This window comes from Nuphar pumila, chromosome 15 (genome assembly GCF_984573655.1).
Source record: "Nuphar pumila chromosome 15, dmNupPumi1.hap1.1, whole genome shotgun sequence".
NCBI classification, from domain to species: domain Eukaryota; kingdom Viridiplantae; phylum Streptophyta; class Magnoliopsida; order Nymphaeales; family Nymphaeaceae; genus Nuphar; species Nuphar pumila.
Window position 1 is genome coordinate 85955916 of NC_143263.1, and position 23149 is coordinate 85979064.

Sequence of the window (23149 nt, forward strand, 5' to 3'; positions counted from 1 at the left end):
ACATTAGATGGATTCAACCTTATGAAATGACAAATATTTTTAAAATAATAGTATTTTTTTAAAATGCATGATTATTTTTTTGAGCATTATAGGTCTTTTGAACTTAGAGAAAATTGAAAAGTCAAACACCTTTTTCAAAAAAATAAGGTTATGAAGCTATCAATTTACCTTTTGAATTTTAAAAGTAATCTTGCATTTAAAAAAAAATGTCATTATTTTAAATATATTTTAATTATTTTCAAACCAATCTAATGTTAAACACAGCTAATTTAATCTTAGATTAACTTTATACACATATGATATAACATTTGCTACCATAGCAAGGAACCCATACAACTCATAGAGGGGTGTTGTTTTGACAAAATCTGACTTCATGAATGAGTTGACATGGTAAAAAGTAGGAGTCCATTTTTTTTATCATAATTTTTGGACATAAAACCCTGTCTTTTTGAGGTTTGAAAATTTGAGTAAATTGTAGGTCATTGATTTTTTCAACTCTTGTAAAATCTGACATATATATATATATATATATATATATATATATATATATATATATATATATATATATATATATATATATATATATATATATATATATATATGAGAAAAACATGATCTAATGGTCAGTTTCTACTAAACTTGATGTGCAGATCACATGCAAAAAACTTAAAAAATAAAAATATTAAAAAAATTTCACAAGCCTTATGAGAGTAGCTAACATTAACCATACATGTGTTTGGTAAAACGACCAGGGGCTCCGATTGCCTGGTAAGAGCAGCTAGTGCACGTCACCTTGTATTGTGACGGTTTAGGTTAAAAAACCTAATGGTATAGTTGTATAACTGGTAGGGGTCCAGCGCTTGCCTTTAAAAATAAATGTTCGGTACAAACAACTGTACCTATAATGCTTTTATAAGTCGGAAAAAATCGATACGCACTTTTGGATCGCGGCCAAAAAACCTGTATCAAGGTTGGATTCCGGCGACCCAAAAGCCGATTTCCACTAAACCATATCTCTGTGTTACCGCCCCCATTTACTAGGTCGTTTGCACATGTAACAAACATAAACCCAATTTTCATTTTCGAATGTTTTGATGTGAAAGGAAGAGAGGCGTTTTCAATGCCTTCATTTTGAGGGGAAAGCATTCCTTCCGCTCCTCTCTCTCCTGAAATTCCGATACTTTACTTAAGGTTAGGGTCATTCTACGTTCTGGGTGTTGCAAGTTGTCGTTCTTTTTTTCTTTCGGAAGGTTACCTGAAGCAATTAGACTGTAGAATTCTAGTGACAGCTGATCCAGGTGGGTTTTCTTTTTCTTGTTTTTGTATAGGTATATAAAGTTTGCACTTCAATTTTCTCCACTGACATTCTGTTTCAATATGATTCAGGAAATTGTTGGTGTTTTCTGTTATCTAGAAATTCTGAGTTTTCTTTTTCCGTTATTGATAGAATTTGGGGCAATCGGAGTTTTCATGGATTTTTTTTTGGAGGGGGGAGGGGGTTTATTTAATTGTTCAATACGATTAAAGATTTTAGAGAATTTCTTATTTATTATTTGAATTTCATTGAAGGGAAGGATTATGGTTTTTGTTTCTTGGGTTATAGGCAAATAACTTAATTCTTTAGCCAGTGAGGTTAATTGGGAAATTCGATTGAGGCAAAACTTTTTCAATTTTTTGGCAACAGTGCCGTGAAATTTTCCTTGGCTGTTTTTGAGAGATTATATTGAGCTTCGTAACCATACGGGTAAGTGTAGGAGAAATGATAAATGTGAGGAAATATATAAAATATTTGATTGGTTTGCGGATAAGGTTGAGAGTAGCAGAATGCATTAAGTTGGATTTGTCATAAAATGGTATTGATAGAACGGGTAACTTGGATTTTTTTCCTTTTGTTTTCTTTTGAAGTAAATTACAAAGTTAGACAATAAAATTTGAAGAATGTGAATGATGTATGCTTGGTTCAGATTGATTCTTTTAGTGCAATTAGGATCCATCAATTGAGCCATACAAGTTGGTTGTTTTGGTGAGTAGCATTTTTATAGTCCAAGTCCATATTAAGATGGATGGACCATAGTGTCGGATAGAAACCTATCTAGCGTTATTTTTTTTTTGTGAGGACTCTGGAGAGTTTGAAGATATGAATAAGTGAAATGTTCTATTCCAGTTTCTTGTATATGAAATAGTCAAATGATGAAGCGTTATTTTAAAATAAAATCATTTTTCTGCTTAGTTTGTCTAAGAATTTGAAAATTTCAAGTTGAGTTTTTATTATTTTGCATTTAAATAAACAAGGATTCGGTATGAAGCATTTTTTTTTCTCCTAACCATAAACAAACTTTCTTGATACAGAAGGGGATGAAGGGAGCTGACGAGCTTATCTTGACATGTTAGCTGTCCATTTTTCAGTGTGCATCAGGCGCCCTAGTTTTCTTGGCAGACGTGCCAGGAAGCTCACAGCCAATCATTTTAACATGGTGTCATTACTCCCTTATAAATCTTGCGCTTTCTATTTTTGTTCTGATCAGTTTAGACAGAGGCACGAAGCTCTGAAAGTCAGTGGAATATCGTATGGACCATCCATTGCTGCTCAAGTAATGATGGGTTCTTCCTGCAAAAGCTATATTTCTTCAATTATTTCTCAAAGACATTGGAATCCATTAATGGGGACGCTTTCAGTTAGCTCTGCTGTGCTAAAGCATTTGGGCGTCTCATCAAGATGCAATTATGTGACTTCAAGGTTGTCTACAGCTGCTCGGCTGACTGGAAAGGCTTCGAGAATTAGCTGGGGTATGAGATCTGTAAGTTGGATGCGGGGAGGGGTTTCAGCTGGATTGATATTTGGAATTTGTCTTTGTCTTGCAAATCTTGGAGTAGCGCATGCTGAAGCTGTCAGGATGAAGAGTAGTGAGAGTGTTGAACAAGATTTTACAGCTAATTCGTCACATGGAAAATCAGTGCACACTGACTACTCTATAACTGGTATGCTGCATAAGAGTTATCTATAGTATCAAATTCAGGAATTTATTGTAGATTTGTTTCTTAGTCCAACAGTAGTTGTCTTGCTGGCATCTTTTGTACTGTTGATTAGTATCCTCTGGTTAACATTTTATTTTTACCTTACCATCTCTTACTTTCATATCTATGTGCATGCTAGGCATTTATTACCAGTCTTCGCGTGGATTTTATAGTTCTTTATTTTGGCAGTGTCTGCTGTCCTTTTTACTGTTGATGTAATTTAATAAACTCAGCACAGAAGTTCATCTGGAAAATACAGAAGTAAATGATCCTCTTGTAAAAGATAAGATGTTGAAAATACAAGAGTTTTAGAAAACTGAACAGACATCACACATACTGTTTTGGATGTTGGCTACAAGTTGTTAAAATATATATATATATATATATATATATATATTCTGTTGTGTACAATTTTGTAATAGGCAGCCTTATAGGGGCATTTTAGTCTTTTTACATCATGTATTAGGGATTGTTCATTAGGAACAATTTTCTTCTTTTTTATTATTTTTATTTTTTGTCTTTTCTCCTTTTGAGCATGGGCTCTATAGTCTTTTGACCATAGAGTTATTGGGGGCTCCTCAACGGTCTGTTGGGAGCTCCAAACTTTTAGGTATTCAAGTGGTTTACTCACCCAGAGGATATGTTCTGTCACAAATGAAGTTTGACGTTGACATTTGTGCTAAGTTAAGGATTTTAGATGACAATAAGGTGGAGACTCCTAAGATTATCAATGCAAAATTAAGACTTGAAGATAGAACATTACTTGAAGATCCTACTCCATATCGATAGCTGATTGAATCTCTCACCGACCTGTCTATCAAAAGACCGGATATAGCCCATACAGTTCATGAAGCCAGTCAATTTCAGCATGCCCCAACTACTCAATTTCAGCATGCCCCAACTACTCTGCACTTGTGTGTAGTGTTAAGGATTGTTAGATACATTAAGAACTCAATAACTAAGGGATTTTTTTTTATCCTCTTCCTCTTTAGATTTACTTGCTTATACTAATGATGATTGGAGAGAAAATCCTAATTATAGGATCTTAATCACTGGGTTATGTATCTTTTAGGTAACTCTTTGATTTCTTGGAGATGCAAGATACAACAGAAGGTCTCATTATCCTCTACTAAAGCTGAGTATCGTGCAATGACTACGACAACAATGAAGCTAGTGTGGTTAAAAAAATTTCCCAAAGACATATGAGTTGCCATCTCCAAACCCTCGAAGTTGTGTTGCGATAATAAGAGTGCGATCTACATAGCAAGCAATCACACCTTCCATGAGCGTAAAAAAATACATTGAGATTGACTATCATTATGTTCGTAATGAATATATGAGAAGAACTATCGACTTATCGTATGTCACGTTCGAGTACCAACTTACAAATTTTTTCACCAAAGTTCTTCTTGCACCTCGGTTTATCTTTCTTCTCAACAAACTTTCGGTGATCACACCATAAGTTTGACGGGGAGTGTTAAAATGTATATATATATATATATTAATGTAAATTGTATTGCCCATCAAGGGTATTTAGTCATTTCACTAATGTAATAGGGATTGTCCACAAGGGACAACATCATTTTTTTGTATTTGTTTCTTTTTGTTATTTTTTTGTCTTTTCTATTGATTGTAAGGGCTCTATGGTATTTTGACCATAGAGTCGTTGGGATAGCTCCCAATGACTCTTGGGAGATCCCCAAGGCCCATAGTGGTGTATATAAAAGGGGTTTTCACCTCTCTTTGTGTTAATGCTTCTTCTAAGCATTTTGCTACTCAATAATGCATATATTCTTTTTTTATCTTTGTGCTTCTCTTTTTGGCTCTTTGAAGCCTTTATTTCCCATTGTGCTTGTGTAGTGCCTTAGTGTGTTTGTATTATCCCTTAGTGGATTTATAATTGTTCTTGTTCACGTTATATTTTCGCTTTTTGCTTGTTTCATTACATTCTAGGTTGCAAAGTTGGTGTCTTCAGGAAAATTTGGTGAGCCTCGGTTAGTGGTGTCCAATCATGTTAAAGATTATGAGAGTTGTAGGTTGGAAAATGGTTATGCCTTGCTATTTAGGACTAGAGATAGGGAGTCTGAAAGTCCTTTTGATCTTGTATATTCTCATGTGTGGGGAGGCCTTCGTGGATCTTGTCAAAAGGGGGATAATCATATTTTGTTATTTTTCATAGATGATTGTACAAGATTTGTTTGGTTATATTTTATGAAAAATATAAGTGAATTTTTTGAGATCTTTAAGAGTTTGTGTCATGATTAAAAATCAATTTGCAACTAAAATTAAGACTCTTAGAACTGACTTTGGTGGTAAATATGTCAGTTGTGCTTTTGAGAAGTTCTTGCAGGAGAAAGTTATAGATCATAAAAAATCTTGTCCCTACATTCTTGAGCAAAATGGAGTGGCTGAGAAAAATAATAGGCATATCTTGGAGACAACAAGAGCTCTTCTATTTGGAGGTAAAATACCCAAATTGTTTTGGGCAGATGTTGATCAATTGAGCATCTATCAGATAAATCATATGCCTTCAAGTGTGCATAAAGGTAAATCTATGTTTCAAAAATTGTATGAAAGATCTCTAAATTATGATATGATGAGAATATTTGGATGTATATGCTTTATTCTTCTACCTAATAGATATAGAGATAAATTGTCTCCTCGAATTGTTAAGTGTTGCTTCCTTGGTTTTCATAATGGTCAAAAGGGATATAATTGTTATGTTTCTATTGGAAAGAGGGTTTGGGTATCCCAACATGTTGTCTTTCACGAGCATATGCTATATTTCAGTCAGAAATCAGAATGAAGAAAAGATAAGATATGAGTTTGATTTGTCATTCTTGGTGCCTTTTGGTGAAAGTGAGGGTGCAAATAAAAGAGTGGAGATTCAAGGGGAGCAAGTTCAGCGAAGAGATAGTCGGTTTGGACAAAATTACTCAAGAAGACATGAAAATGTTGTCAAAATTCCTTTCTTGGATCAAGTGGAGGCAGAGCCAAAGAGAAGAGGAGAGGTCAATTCTGATTCTATTCCCTTGTCAGCTGATTCCAGGCAACCAAATTCAGAGTCTTTGTCTGAGTCGTCATCTTCTTTCCTTAATCCTTCTTAGGTACGTAGAAGCTCTAAAACTTCAATTCCTCCTCGGCTTGTATCCTATGAGTCATTCTCTCCTAAACACCGTGTTTTTTTTTGCATTGATTCATTCTTATATTGAGTCAGAGTCTTATGCAGAGACAGCTGAAAATAAGCAATGACAAAGGGCTATGACTGAAGAAATGAGTGCACTTGAGAGGATGCAAGCATGGGAATTGAAAAAGCTTTCATCAGGAAAGAATATTATTGTGACCAAGTGGGTTTATAAGATAAAGACCAAGGTATATGGGTTAATTGAAAGATATAAGGCAAGATTAGTAGCAAAATGTTATAGTTAGCAATTTCGAATTGATTTCGTTGAAACCTTTGCTCTACTATCTCATATGACTACTATTCATACATTGCTAGCTATGGTTGCAGTACGACAATGGAATATGTGACAGTTGGATGTCAAGATGTCTTCTTGAATGGAGACCTGGAAGAGGAAGTGTATATAAAACTATCTCAAAGATATTCAGATCTAGAGAGTAGAGTTTGCAGACTTCACAGAGACTATATGAACTCAAGCAAGTACCAAGAGCCTAGTTTGGGAAGTTTAGCTCGGCAGTGAAATCTCTTAGATTTGAGCAGAGCCACCATGACCTTGCCTTGTTTGTGCCTTCCTCTAAGCTTGGGAGATATATATTACTTCTCTACATAGATGATATGATTCTCACAGGAGATAACTTGGAGAGGGTTGAAGAGACCAAGACGAAGTTGGCTAGCATGTTTGAGATGAAAGATCTGGGGCGTTTGAAATATTTTCTTGGTCTGAAGATCGTGCACTCACCAAGGGGAGATTGTACTTGTCCCAACATAAGTATGCAATAAATTTGGTGGTCAAGTCAAGACTGATAGATGATTCACGAAGAGTTAATTCTCTCATAGAAGCAAATGTGAAGATGAGAGCCTCAGATGGTGTAGAGCTAGAGAATCCTGCAGTATACAGGAAACTAGTTGGGAGTCTCATATACTTGACCATATCCATGTCAGATATTACCTATGCGGTTTATGTAGAGTGCTCCCAGGTTAGTTCATTTTGCTGCAGTACTTAGGATTATTAGATATGTGAGAGACACAATGCATTATGGTATGTTCTTTTCATCATCATTTGCCACAGAGTTGAGAATATTTTGTGATGTTGATTTTGGGGGATCTACTCAGGATCGTGTCCCTACTACAGGTTTCTATATTTTTCTTGGAAGCTTCCTAATCTCATGGAAAAGCAAGAAGCAATAGAAAATTGCCTTATCCACAATGGAAGCTGAATATAGAGCTATGACTCAAGTCACTCTTGAAATTATTTGGATACGGTGGTTATTGGGTGAGTTGAGAGTCTCCTTTATTTCAATAAATTCCCCTTTTAAATGATAGATTTTCAGGGTAAAAATTTGCTAAAACTAACGGGTTGATCTGAATTTCATTCATTTCTTCTAAGATGTTTTTTTGCTCCATCCAATGTTATCTATGTCATCCTGGAATCCCAACTTGAATTCTTCCTTTCTTAACCAGTTTGCCACAATGGATTCTTCCAACTTCATCACATGGAAAAAACAAATCATTCCGTTCATTGGTAGCCTGGATTTGATGGGGCATTTTGATAGGACTCTTCTAATACCTGCTGAATTTGTTGTGTCCGTAGATTCGAAGGAAGGGCAGCCGACTCAAAGCTCCACTATCAAGAATCCAAAATATGTATCTTAAAAGGAAAATGATCAATCTGTTGTGGCCTTTATTACAGCCGCACTCTTGAGGGAAGTTTTGCTACAAGTATCTACAGGTGTCATTGCTAGAGAGTTGTGGTTGATTAATCTGATTTTTTTTCAGATCAGCATGATAATCTGAATAAGAAAGGCAGCACAAGAAAACATTTTTTTTTTAAACGTTGATAAATGGAAACTAGAAGAAATCCAAGGACAAAATAACAAAAGAAGATTGAAAGACATTTCAAGAAAAACATGCACAGCTCGAGTCAATATGGTAGAACCAGAATCAGATCACTGTCAATCGACAGTCGAATGATGATGACAAAGATGAAGCCAACCAATTTTTTTTTTTGATCTGGTTCTTTTCTTCTCAACCAGATGTAATTACCCCTCTTTTTTTGGGAGATTACAATCTTTTTTTTAATAGGGAATGAGTTACTAGAGGAAAAGATAAGCATAAACTCCAAGAAAACAGATTGACAAATCAGATCTGTAAGGAACGATGGATCTGATTTCTATCAGAAAAACAATGATTCAGAAAATGAGATTAAGAAAGAAGATTTGAAAGGTTTTAAGAAAGAATGTAGAAGAGATTAAAAGTAGAGGAATGATAGGGAATAGAAGGGAAAAATTAAGGAGAAGAATAAATAACGGCTTATCTGAAATAAGAAAGGTTCTTGAACGGCTTTTGATGATTTGACGTGGACTTGTGTCTTGCCCCTGTTTTGATTGCATAAATGAATATATTTGTAACTTCGATTTGGTGTCTTGGAAGTCATGCCATGTGGAGATAATAGAGAGGACACGATAGCTTGGCAGCCAAAGAGAAGGGCATCCTATCTGTTTAGGACTGCCATCCTTTTATGTTATAACAATTCTTCATGTATCCTCAACATAATACAAGAACACTCTGATATAACTTGAATGACAGAAGTGCCCTTCAGAAACAAATATATCTCAGAGCAAACCATGGGCTATTCTTAGCAGATATAATGACTCATGATTACAACCATATCTAGGGCTATCCTAATACTTTCAAGGCAATGCATTTAAACATGTGAATTTGATGCTAGGAAATTCATTTTCTTACATAAAAATATCCTCATGCAGAAAATGTTGCCATAATGCCAGTTTTTCTTGACTAGTATATCTACCACGTGGCAATTGTATTTATAGTTGCAATTTTCTGGATGTGACATCTAGACAAATGGCTTCTGCCTTTGTATGTTAAAATATATTCACACAAAATATTATTCCTACTTTGTCCAGGCATTCCAGGGGATGGGAGATGTCTGTTTCGATCTGTAGCTCATGGTGCATGCTTAATGTCCGGAAAGCCACCCCCAAACGAGAACTTACAGAGAGAACTAGCTGATGAACTGCGAGCAAGAGTACGTACTAAAGACTACTGATGAAATTAGTTTCATATATTTCATGGATTGTTGTAATTTGTCGAATAACATATATTTGTTTGTAGTTCTTTCGCAGCATTCTAGTTTTTGAATACTGTTGCATATTAGATTATGAGTAACCTTATCCTGGACAATGTGGATCTTAATAGGTTGCAGATGAATTTGTCAAGAGACGAGAAGAGACAGAATGGTGCGTGTTTTGTCTACTCTAGATGGATAATGTAGAAATATTCTTTACAGTTGACTTTTGGGATTTCTCTTCCCTTTTTGCTGTTAAAGATTCTATTTTCATATTTTATAGACAAGATGTTTTAACAATTTAATGGAATAGATGAGTTTTAAACTTAAACCATTGACATTCACGTTTAAGATATTTTTTTCCTACTTTTGGCAAGGCCCAAGTCTTATCCAGTGTATCAATAGTTGAACAATGCTTTTTTGGTGCAGACTTTAAGATGCATGCACAATCAGCACGTGTTAGACATGCACTACCAGTGTGCTTTCCCCTTTAGGAGATCTGGGCCAGCCCATTTTCAGGCTGACTGCATCTGCATCTGTCACATGGACACTACAGTTAGCACGCATACCATGTTGACAGGACACTACACTCGGATACACCATGAGTCCATGACACAATGAAAATGGTTTTGGACACAATCAACACTGTGTCCTTTTCTATTTCCTTTTATGATCTTGATTGTTTTTTTGTATTCACTTGTATTCTTTTTCTTTGAAAAACTGTCATCAATTACATTATATTTCAATTTTCACTAATAAAAATTATTTAGAACTATTGTCCAAGAGTGTGTACTTGAGATGATATTCATGTTTTATTGCTTTAGATTGAGAATTTTGAATATATATAAAACACACATATATCCTAGTTTTTCAAAACTCTTGTGTCATACCAAATATATCAATGCTGTATCTTTTACCCTATGTTACCTTAACACTTTTATAGGGCCAACGTGTCAATGTCTGACACTTGGACACTTTGACACTGACACTTTTAGACACTTTATTTTTTAACATAAAAGTGTCCGAATGAAAAGGGCACTCGGTGTCATGTGTTTGACACTTTTGAGCATCTTAGACACGAAGTGTCCATTGTCGAACAATACTTCATATCAACATTATTTAAAAGTTGGGTCTCAACTTTACGAAAATGAGACGGCATGCCTCTTTACTATACAGAAAGAGCTCTCTCTGTCTCTCTTTTGGTTGCTACTCAAGGATGAAGGATTCAAGCTAGTCGATAAAAAGACTGTCTCGTTGTTACCACAGGCGAGCCCCAGCCATTCAACCCTGTTTAAGAATTAACTCTCTTTCACAATTTTTGATGCATATTAAATTGTATGGTGCCACTTATAGGAGATAGAGAACCAAGGATGTCTCTTTTTTTCAAAATAGGTCTTTTATTTTTTAGTTGATTACCTCTCTCTCTCTCTCTCTATATATATATATATATATATATATATATATAAAACATAGATACTTTTAAAAGGGCAATGCACCTGTGTCAGTGCAGGTGCGACACTTGGACATGGCTTTTATAGTGTCAGGTAGTCAACCATACTTGAGTCCATTTCTGTCTGAAACTGGACTCTGTTAACCCTAACCAACTCCAGTTTCACACAGATATGTACATGCATACATAAATACATACATATGCACATACATATTCATACACAAACAAATACATATACGTACATATGTAAATAAAAAGTATATTTATATATCTGCACCCAAGCTTTTTTAAATTGCCGTGTCACACCCTTCGCACCTGCACCCGTACCTATGTGACACACACACACACACACATATGTTGTTGTGTCCATGTATCTAGTTTTCCAAAACCTACCATGTTGAACATTGATACCTGTGTCTGTCTATTTGACATAGATCTACATCTAGATTTGGGTATGACATTTGTTCCTTCAAAATTTCAGTTATTATAGTCTGTGCATTCAGCAGATTTTTTTGTCACTATTGCATTATGTCATTATTTGTACCTATTTTTATTGGTGAGAAATTTTATGACGTATGTCTAGCCTATACAGCTACTGCGTGTGAACTTCATGTTTATACCCCCTCTCAAGCAACATATGTGTTGTAGCTGGTTTGTGTCGGTTTTCTTCCCATCAATTGTTTCATGCCCTTAAATTGACCCAACTAGGTTGGCACTTCCATTTATCATCAGCAAAATTATAAGAATTGTGGAAGTGCATAATTACCTGCAGACAGATGTGTCATGGTAGAAGCTAAGATGCAGAAGATCAATATCTAAAATAAATATATGAAAACTTGTGAAGCATGAAGTAGTTACAACCAGGTTCATAAAGTTTTAAGCATCTCTAATGATTATACAAGTATCGGTAAATTTTCAGTCTTCTCTGAAAGGAAATATGGATAGATCAGTTATGGTTTGCCTTAAGTTTTTAAAGTAATTGGTTGATGCCAATCAAAGTGATTAATGGTTAAGATTAAGAACCCTGATTTATAATGGTTAATCATGTTCCCTTTAGTGGAGAATAAATGATCGACGACTAAGGCTTCCTATTAAGGTGAATGCTTGGGCACAGTTGACAATATATATTTCAGAGATTCTCATGAGTTCTACGTTGTGCAGGTTCATCGAAGGAGATTTTGATACTTATGTGTCACAAATCAGAAAGTCACATGTATGGGGTGGGGAGCCAGAGTTGCTTATGGCTTCACATGTCCTAGAGTAAGTTCTGATAGGCTTTGACATTTCTGATTAGTTTAAGCTGTGTTACTTGGTGAGAGAGCTGCATACCATGTGGAGATAAACAGATTGCTGAATTGCATTTTCTGTCATGAATATCTGAAACAATTTATATCAGGATTTCATCATGATAAGTTCCCCAAAAGTGAAAATCATGATAAAAAGAAACCAACTTTTTGAAACTAAGTTTTAGTATGCCACAATTTTGTCACGTCTTTAATTAGAATTTTCTGTTGTCTTCCTATTCTGGTGCTTCTCTTTATTTTGCTGTAATTTCTTTTTTTATTCACTGGGATTTTACTGATTTTCCCCAAAAAAACAAATGCCTTGAAACATCCTGATTGTCCTGGACAAAAAAAATCCAGACAACAGTGCTTGTGACACAGATGGCAGCTTACACTTTGCCTGAAGCCCACAGGCATTTAGCCGTAGTTTTCATTTTTTTCATGTCATTGGGTGTTCAACATCCTCTTCATTCTAGTTTAGAGTCCTTTCCATTTATCCTTAGGTGTTGTAGCCAAATGATAAGCCAGTTTCAATGTAATTGTGGAGTCAAAAAAGTTACTGGGAAAATTGAGGAAGAAGCTGTAGAGCCTTATGTCGTGCAGCTGATTCTTAGTAGCCAAGACAATCTAGGGATGCTTCAAACTCCGGCGTCTCATTCATTTTAAAATTGCGTTCATGTTATGTGATACAGAAACTTTGAAATTCTCAATGTACCTATGTTGATGGTACTTTTGGGTGCAAGTCCTTGTGCTTCTAAGTGCTGCCGCATATAAACATATTTAGGGGGTGTTTGAATGACGCCTTTCAAAACCTGGGTTTTCAGTAACCCAAGTTTTGGTGAAATCCAGGTTTACCAAAGCCGGGATTTTTGGTTTATTTTGGTTGATAGAACTTATATTAGAAAAGGTTTTACAGGTATTAGAGGAGTGTTGGCTATATTATTTATTTGTCATTTTCTGACCACCCACTCTTTGGAAAATGGCAAGGATGGTAATTGTATGCCGTATGGTTACATTTCATTTATTTTCTGGCTTGTAGGGGGCTAGAAAATGGCTGGAAAAGGGTCACCAAGAAGGGGAAAACCCCTTTCAAGTTTCAGCCGTTGGTTGGAAAACAACCAAGAGGTACTGTACTCATCACACGCTACCCTCAGATGTTTTCCTGCCAATGGGTGGCTGGAAAACAGCCACAAAAAAACCCCTCAAAGTTGCTTCCTAGCTGAAAAACAAAGTAAAATACCTCAGCCATTGAGTGCCTCGGAATAGCCATCATATATATATATATATATATATTAAAAAATTTGAAAACTGGCTGTCCATTGTCTAACCAGCTGCTGGGCAAAAATGGCTGGGTCCAACCACCATTCCAGCCAAGAAAATGGCTGGATGGTGGTGGATTTAGTATGGGTCGGGAGGGGTGGGGACCAGTTTTACTGCCACCACCAGTAGGAGCCTGATAAACCGGTTTTTGGGTGAAAAAACACCACCACCAAAAGTATGTTTAACCAGGTTTTTTCAAAACCTGGTTTTATAAAGGTCACTAAAATGCACCTACCATTGGCACTTAAAACCTGGTTGAAAACCAGGTTTTCAGGGTAACCCAAACAAATCGTTAGTTTAAAAGACGCATGGTGTTTTGTATCAGCATTTTATACTTTGTTTTTTTTTCTCAGTATGTGGTATGTGCCCATACAAAATCCAGCCGCATCCTCACACCACTCTTCATTAAGCAACCGTGTTGTATCTGGTTTTGTCATATATCATGTACCAGAACCAATTTCTATGTGACAGCTGTCATGGAGACATTTTCACGTTCTCAACTTTTTCTTTCTTCATCAATGTTTACTGTTTGTATCAGAGAAATCATATTTATTTATGAGTATTGCCCTGCAGGATGCCAATAACAGTATATATATACGATGAGAATTCTCGTGGATTGATTGCGATTGCAGAATATGGTAAAGAGTATGGCAAGGAACCAATCCAGGTTCTTTATCATGGTTATGGACACTATGATGCCTTGCAAATTCATCAAAAGGGTATAATATCGAGGTTGTAGAACTAAGGATAAACTTCAGTCTAAACTGTATTCTTATATACTGCACATGGATGCGCCTGTGCGCATGACCTGATACAATTCAGTTCAGGGTTTTAAATGTTGATATGCACGTGTCTCAGTATGCATATATGTCATTTGAAATAATATTAATTCATATTCTTACATTATCCAGAGATATGTATGAGCATACACATCCATGTGTTAAACTTCTGAATAGCACGATCATGAATGAACAGTAATGTGTTTCTCTGAAACTACTGACTAGATTTAAACCGGCCTTGCAATTTGAATACTAATTTGTATGGATTTTCCGTAAAGAAATTGGCAACCTGAGAGCTGTCCATATTCCTAGATTCACAATCCTTTGCTTCCTTTTTGCCATTATGTGATACTTTCTGAATGTTACATCTCAAGGGAATAATGAGGCATAGCTTTAGGGAGGTAATTTGTGTCATGAAAGCAAGAGATACAAAAGAGCCAACATAGGAAATACAAACAGTGTGCAATACAAAGCACCAAGTGACATGAGCAAGAACAACAATCATAAAAATACTAATATTTTATTCATAATAAAACTCACAAAAGAGTTAAAATGCTTGGAAGAGCAACAAATATACAAGAGGGGGTTCACCCCTATTTATAGTCTGAAATAGAGAATTGTTGGACTGTTTCAACAGCTTTACTGACTAGTGCTAGTCCAAAAACAACCTAACTAGAGAAAAAAAAGAAAGAAAAAAAGAAAAAATAGTTACAAATAGTTACAACTTATTTACATATATAATATATATGTAGACATATACATATATGTATACATACTCAAGTATGAAATCACTAGAATATGAGAACTGAAAATATGAAAACCAATGTGTGAACCGCTATTTTCATGGATTTTTTGTTCTTTTCTCTTAAATTTAATAGTAAGGATGTGATCTACATGCTAGGATTTATAAGAACCCACACTTGAAACATAATTTTTTTAAGGTTTTAAAATCAATGGCTTATAATCCTCATAAATATTCAAGTATTCAAAAATCACATTTTTTCATCTAAAATACATGATCCAATGGTTGATTCTTAGTAAATTCACCATGCCAAGCACATTCACATGGTTGGATTTGCAAAAATAGTGTTGAAAATGCCCATATTTCTAGTTCTAATATATATATATATATATATATATATATATATATATATATATATATATATATATATAATGTGTGTGTAGAGAGAGAGATGGGTAGGTGTGAAATTGATGTGCTAAATGGGGTTTTCTGCCCTTTTCGTGTTTTTTTCACTGTTCTGACCCCATAAATGTGTTGGGCATGATCGGTTTACAAGGAAACCACACCTGGATTATGTGTTTTCCATTAAAAAAAAATGATATTTGGAACCTAAAAAATTTACAAAGATTTTGGATCATTTATTTTTAGAACACTTTAAGAGTTGATTCCTATAAAATCAAGTACATAGATTACATGTGCACGGTCATAATTTAAAAATAAAACAAAAAACCTGAAAAACTCATTTAGCACATATCATTTCACACCTACCCATTACTATATATATAGGAAAATGGGTTCGTGCTAAATCAATTTGGTGCTAAACCGTGTGCTGAATGGGTTTTCTGGGCTTCTCTGGTGCTTTTTATGCAGTTCCAGCTCCATAAATGTGTTGGGCATGGTCGATTTACTAAGAATCCACACCTGGATCATGTGTTTTCGATGAAAAAAATGATGTTTGGAGCCTCAAAAATCTACAAAGATTTTGGACCATTGATTTTTCAAACTTTATAAAAACCCACCAACGTGTTGGAATAAAATGCTTCAAGAGCTGATCCCTCTAAAAATAAGTACATAGATCACATTTGTACGGTCAGAATTTAAAAAAAAATTGAAAAAAGCCTGAAAAACCCATTTAGCACACGGTTTAGAATGGACCCATTACTCTCTCTCTCTCTCTCTCTCTCTCTCTCTCTCTATATATATATATATATATATATATATATATATATATATATATATATATATATATATATATATATATATATATATATATATATATATATATATATATATATATACACACACATTTTAACACTCTCTCAAATTTATAAGGTGATTACTGAAAGTTTAAAAATACAAAAACAAAGAGAATAATCCAAGTCTTCACCAAATGCCTTCATGACATAATGCATCAAAAACAAAATTTCCTTCTCAACTCATATCATCTTTAAAAACTTGCAAATAGAACAAAACAAAAGTTTCAACTACACAAAGAAAGATATTCTAACTAAATAGTTTTAAAAGAAAGCGTTTTAACACAATATTTAAAAAATAGTTATAAGTTATATATACATAGTTTCAAAACAAATATATTTTGAACAAAAATAACATAGATTAAAGTGTATATATATATATATATATATATATATAAAGAGAGAAAAAAAAGAAATGCAAAGGTGCTTGATCCATTACATAATTGATGAAAGTTGATCGTGCTCACCTTCCATCACGCGCGTGATGGATGGTCAGCGTGAAAAAATAGTAAAAAAGACAAAACATGAAAAAAAGACCTTCAGTTGTGGTTTCTAAGCGTCGCTAAAGATCCCATTTTTCGTTGGAACTTTTAGTGACGCTCAACACCGCCACTAAAGGTCATTTGGGGATGCGCTCAACATTTTTGTTTTTGTTTTTAGGCATTGCTAAATGTCATTTTTGTGCATTTTTGCGTGTTTTTATAAAAAAAAACACAGAGTGTCCATCACACACACACACGATGGATGCTCAACAAGATAAAGTTTGTTATTAAGTACGTATGGATCAAGCACCTACCACTCTCACACACACACACACTCTCTAGATCTAATTCGTTAGATGTATTTAGCATGCTCGATTTAGTGGGAATCAACTTCTTGGATCATATTTTTTGACGAAAAAACATGATTTTATGTGTCAAAAAAAACTAGTACCTTCATAGCCATTGATTTTGGATCATCGAAAAAACATATATACAGGTCAGATTTCTATGATCCAAAAGCTGGTTCCCACTAAATAAAACCTATAGATCACATCTATGGTGTTACATGCAAGAGAACAAAACCAAAACCAATATTTTTGAAGGGGCAAAATGGGGGCAAAATGAAAAGGTGGGTAGGGGGAGTGCATTACTCTCTCTCTTATATATATATATATATATATATATACACACACACACACGGAGAGAGGATGATTAACTTCTTCAACAAAACATAAAGGTACTATAAACCAAACAATTTTTAAAAAGTGAGTAAGATATGCACTTTAAGCAATAAGTCTAAAATTTTAAAACATTAGCAACAATTCAAGCACGGTATAATAGCCATTAACATAGACACAAGGAATATACTTTAAAATCAATTTTTAAGAATTTCTTGTTTAGAAAAGCAAAAAACCCCTAAAAAACTCATTTAGCCTGTGCTAAATCAATTTGGTGCTAAATCGCATGCTAAATGGGTTTTCCAGGCTTCTCCAGTGCTTTTTATGCGGTTCCAGGTCCATAAATGTGTTGGGCATGGTCAATTTACTAAGAATCCACACCCGGATCATCTGTTTTCGATGAAAAAAATGATGTTTGGAGCCTAAAAAATTTACAAAGATTTTGGATCGTTGATTTTTCGAACTTTATAAAAACCCACCAATGTGTTGGAACCATACGCTTCAGGAGCTGATCCCTCTAAAATCAACTACATAGATCACATTTGTAAGGTCAGAATTTAAAAATAAAATGTAATTAGCCTAAAAACCCATTTAGCACGAACCCATTACTCTCTCTCTCTCTCTATATATATATATATATATACACACACATTTTAACACTCTCCCTCAAATTTATGGGGTTTGAAAGTTTTAAAAATACAAAAATAAAGAGAATATTCCAAGTCTTCGCTAAATGGCTTCATCGGCTATCTCTGTCTTCATGATATGATGCATCAAAAATAAAATTTCTTTCTCAACTCATATCATCTTTAAGAACCTGCAAATAGAACAAAACAAAAGTTTCAACTACATAAAAAAAATATCATAACTAAATAGTTTTAAAAGAAAATGTTTCAACACAATAGTTTAAAAATAGTTATAAGTTATATATACATAGTTTCAAAACAAATATATTTTGAACAAGAATAACATAGATTAAAGTAGATGGATATAATATTATAGTAAATAAAATGAATAAATAATATATATATATATATATATATATATATATATATATAAAGAAAGAAAGAAAAATAGAAATGCATAGGTGCTTCATCCATTGCATCATTGATGAAAGTTGATCGTGCTGACCTTCCATCGCACGTGTGATGGATGGTCAGCCTGAAAAAATAGTAAAAAAGACACAAAACATGACAAAAATGATCTTTAGTGGCGATTTCTAAGGGTCGCTAAAGATCCCATTTCCGCTGGGACTTTTAGTGATGCTCAACACCGCCACTAAAGGTCATTTAGGGATGCGCTCAACATTTTTCTTTTTGTTTTTAGGCATTTCTAAATGTCATTTTTGTGCATTTTTGCATGTTTTTTATACAAAAAACACCGAGTGTCCATCACACACACGATGGATGTTCAACAAGATCAAGTTTGTTATCAAGTACATATGGATCAAGCACCTACCACTCACACACAGACTCTCTAGATCTAAATCGTTAGATGTATTGAGCATGTTTGATTTAGTGGGAATCGACTCTTGGATCTTGTTTTTGATGAAAAAACATGATTTTATGTGTCAGAACAAGCTGGTACCTTCATAGCCATTGATTTTGGATCATCGAAAAAACATATATACAGGTCAGGTTTCTATGATCCAAAAGATGGTTCCCACTAAAAAAAACCTATAGATCACATCTATTGTGTTACATGCAAGAAAACAAAACCAAAAACAATATTTTTTGAAGGGGCAAAATGGGGCAAAATGAAAAGGTGGGTAGGAGAAGTGCATTACTCTCTCTCTCTCTCTCTCTATATATATATATATATATATATATATATATATATATATATGGAAAGAGTATGATTAACTTCTCTAACAAAACATAAAGGTACTATAAACCAAACAATTTTTAAAAGCCAGTAAGATATGCACCTTAAGCAATAATTCTAAATTTTTAAAAACATTAGCAACAATTCAAGCAAGGTATATTAGCCATTAACATAGACACAAGGGATACACTTTAAAATCAATTTTTAAGAATTTCTTGTTTAGAAAATCACAACCATAAAAACAACATATTTTTTCAAGGAAACATAAATTCTGAACATAGTAGAATTTTGATCACTAAAGTAAATAATCTTGCAATAATGTCCCAAAGGGCTAGGTAAACATTTCTAATAAAGAGGAAAATTAAATTCATACAAAAATGCAAGATAACTAACATGGAACAAATCCAAATACCCTCAACATATATATCCAACATGTAATTAACAAATTTTAATGAAATCAAGAAGTCTTCACATACTTCAAGCAATAGGCACGAAGCAAATCCTCAAAGAGCAACACAAAAACCACTTAAGAGCTAATCAAGAACACTCAAGCATAAAAAAATATATTATTTATTAATGAACAAATGCACACAAAATGCATGAAAGTTTTTCAGTGAAAAATGATTTTTTCATGCAATAACGAATGGGCAGCGGAAAAGATTAGAAAATACATGATAAGATTTTAAAAATTCCACATACAACAAATCATAACAAAATAGATGATATTTGCAAACCTCAACTTTAGTTTGCTAGCAAGCAATTACCTCTTTGATCTCCAACTCAACATCCTCAAAATTCAAGTGCATTGGCACATAAGACAAGTGATTAAGTACAATGCTTCTTATAGGCTTTACAAACCGACAAAAAATGTGAATAAACAAGTATCACATATGGGTCAAATACCAACTACAGCCACAAGAGGTGCCCCTCACCTCACAAATGGTTGTAAAACCACAATCAATACTATCAGCTAGCTACAATGGGTGCACATAAAACTAATAAACAAAATCTATTATCGGAAGGAAAATCACTCAAATAAGAGGGAAAAGTGGAGAAAACAAGAGAGATAAAAATAGTGTAACAAAACCAAACTGAGCAAAAAGATTTGAAAACAATATTCAAATTAAAGCAATAAATTTTGCAATAATACGAGATTTAATCTATAAGGTCTAATATGGTCACAAGCAAATAACAGATAAAGATCGATAAGAGTATCCAATAAATAACAAGGGCCAAACAACTCACTCAGAGAATTAGAGGACAAATATTTGTGCAAAACAAGCTAACTCATTGGAAGCTGTACAGTCATGCACATACCACATTCGTGGCTCAAAAAGAAATGCATACATCAGCATAGTCAATTTGCATACCAACAAATTTTACTCTGTGAAAATATACGCAGCACCACACACAATTCTACAGATTCATGAATTAAAATGTCAAATATGAATAATCAGATTCACGAATAAGTTACAGATTTGTCTATTTACGATTTAACATAAAACACAATGCCTAGGTGACTTACAAATTCTCAACATGATCAAGATTCCAGTTTTTTTTTTGCTGAACACAGAATTTCATTACTCAAGTTTATGCAAACTAAAACCATACATTCACGGTTTATCAAACAGCCTTTACCAACTTGTGGGTTTTCAGAATCATGTATCATTATACAAATGATAAAATCTGATTCAGGTAAATGTCAAGGCATACATCCAACCAATCATATCCACGTGAACCCCCATCATGTCTGATTCACATCAAAATAAAAGCATATATACAACCAAAAACTAATTCACGTGAATGTTGAGGCATGCTTGTAACAAGCTGTACTTATTATGAGGTAAATTTTGCTTTTTACCAAAAGAAAATACACATACAGAAATTTATATATATATATTTTAAAAAGTGTGAAAAAGAATAAAAAACACCCATGTAAAAAGGATTAATGGATCCTTATCCATGTATTCTAGGATGAACATATAAATTCATCCCTTTATCATGGATTTACACTAATTATTGTATGAGAATCCAATCAGGGTTCGATTTCTCACTTAATTCAAAGTATATATATATATATATATACTTTATGAAACACACCATCTTCCTGTACACAATAAAATAGTGTGTTTGATGAAAGCATTATTAAAATTGATGGTGTTAAATGAAACCATCTTATTGTATAATGAAACCAAGATCTTTTGAGTTTGAATGTTTGGGATCAATTAACAGCCCATCCCCTTATCAACATATGGGAGACCTAATAAGATGCTTATGTCAAAGAATTAAAATATGTCATGGAGACATGCTTGGATGCACAAGTAGCGAAAATTAAATGGTAATATAAGCTTAACTATATATTAAAAGGTAATATGAGCTTCACATCCAAACTACAGTGGCCGATCTATGCTAAAAAAATGAAAACTTATAAATTAAGTATGGCGACTCCCTTGGGGCAAGGGGCAAGCTCAAAGAGTTTTATGCTGTCAGGACAGTGAAGGTAAGTATGTCAAGCCAGCGCGGCTAGGTCTCTGATCCTGGGGGCTGTTTCACCGTGTAAATATAAAAAAATGTATAATATTAAAACTTCTTCCCAATTCACTCTTATTATACACAAATTCCTACATTAAAGAGAGAAAAGAAAGAAAACTTCTAAGTTGAAATTTGACCATAAAAACATAAGTTTTTATAATTTCATTTTAAAGTATCGGCCAAATTAATCACAGCCTTATTATTCCAACGAGCACGTTATCAGATATTATTTAAAGTCAGCATATTTTTATTTTTTGGCTAGTTGGAAGACATGGATGGAGGTGATATGAAAGGATATGAATGCTTTGAACCTCACCGAGGACATGACATTGGATAAAAATGATTGGGGGAGAAGGATTCATGTGGAAGACCCAAAATGATTTTCTTTTTTGGTTCATATCGCCGACCCCAATTGTTTTGGGATGAAGGCGTAGTTGTTGTTGTTGTTGTTGTTGGCTAGTTGGAAGTCGTAGACCCACTCAGATCTGCAGGACATGAATTTCACGAAATTGGAATTTGTATGGACATTTGTTAGTTTTTTTTTTTAATAAGAAACCACACCCAAAACAAAGATCTGATCGTGCTAGCCCAGCCTGCCATACCTACAGTCATGGCGCTGACAACCTAAAACTCTGAGGCTAGGACCCCTGCCCCAAGGGCTTACATTTGTTAGTTAGAATGTTGAATTATGAAGGGGAACATGAACAGGTGCCCACAAGGCCTTGGCTCATCTGGTAAGGGTGACTTGTAAATGTCACCAAGTTAACGAAACCTCGCGAGTTCAAAACCTACCACGTCCATCTCTTGCCGCAAGATCAAAACTGGTTTTACTCTCCAATGGGCAGGAAGGATCTCAAGAGTTTTACCAACTTGAGGACTACGAATGTGCACTTGGTGATTTATTAAGCTCTTCTCTTGACTTAGCCCCAAAAAACAAAAGAGTATATTCAGATGCTTTATTAAAGAAAATAATGCTCTAACTAAGCAGTGAGGGTTTGATAAAAAAAAAATACTTTTATATGATACAGAGATATACCATTTTAGCTGTGTGCCTGTGGCGATACGAATCCGCCATGCCGTGTCACATCGACAAAAGTTAAGATGGCAAAATTAATCTCGACAAGCAAAAAACTCGGGAGATTTTGAATTTTTTCATAAATCTCACATTTTTTTGCAAAATCTTAGGAATAAAAAATAAATTTTAAAAATGTCAAAAATAATTTTTATAAGAAAATATAAATAAAACACATTTAAAAATAAAAATATCGGGGGTTTTCACAATAAATATCTTTTAAAAATATAAATATCATGATATTTGTCACGGTTTGAAAATCTCGCAAGAAATTGCCATTTTAAACTTTCAGGCAATTTCTTGTGATATATCGGAGATATTTTTTATAAATGTCGCAATATTTGTCACAGAAGACACAATCGAAACATGTCTTGACATTATTTTAATGTTTTTTGATAATTTTTAAATAACAATGCATTTTGAGCAATAAAAAACATAAGTGGGCTTTATTGAT

At 34.0% G+C, this 23149-nt stretch overlaps 1 protein-coding gene across 5 annotated transcripts; it reads left to right on the forward strand.

The window, feature by feature from the left end:
* Window positions 1–921: 921 nt before the first annotated feature.
* Window positions 922–14327, forward strand: LOC149815859 (Cysteine proteinases superfamily protein). 5 transcript variants are annotated; one of them, XM_089988634.1, is made up of 7 exons: window positions 922–1298; window positions 2350–2787; window positions 2872–2979; window positions 9121–9242; window positions 9413–9453; window positions 11893–11991; window positions 13908–14327. In XM_089988634.1, exons 2-7 carry the CDS (start codon window positions 2385–2387, stop codon window positions 14071–14073), a joined length of 939 nt encoding a protein of 312 aa, XP_089844760.1. In that variant the 5' UTR covers window positions 922–1298; window positions 2350–2384; the 3' UTR covers window positions 14074–14327. The 5 variants fall into 5 exon arrangements, with proteins under 5 accessions (XP_089844760.1, XP_089844761.1, XP_089844758.1 ...); XM_089988635.1 differs by having other exon boundaries at window positions 2875–2979; XM_089988632.1 differs by having other exon boundaries at window positions 2350–2979.
* Window positions 14328–23149: the final 8822 nt, after the last annotated feature.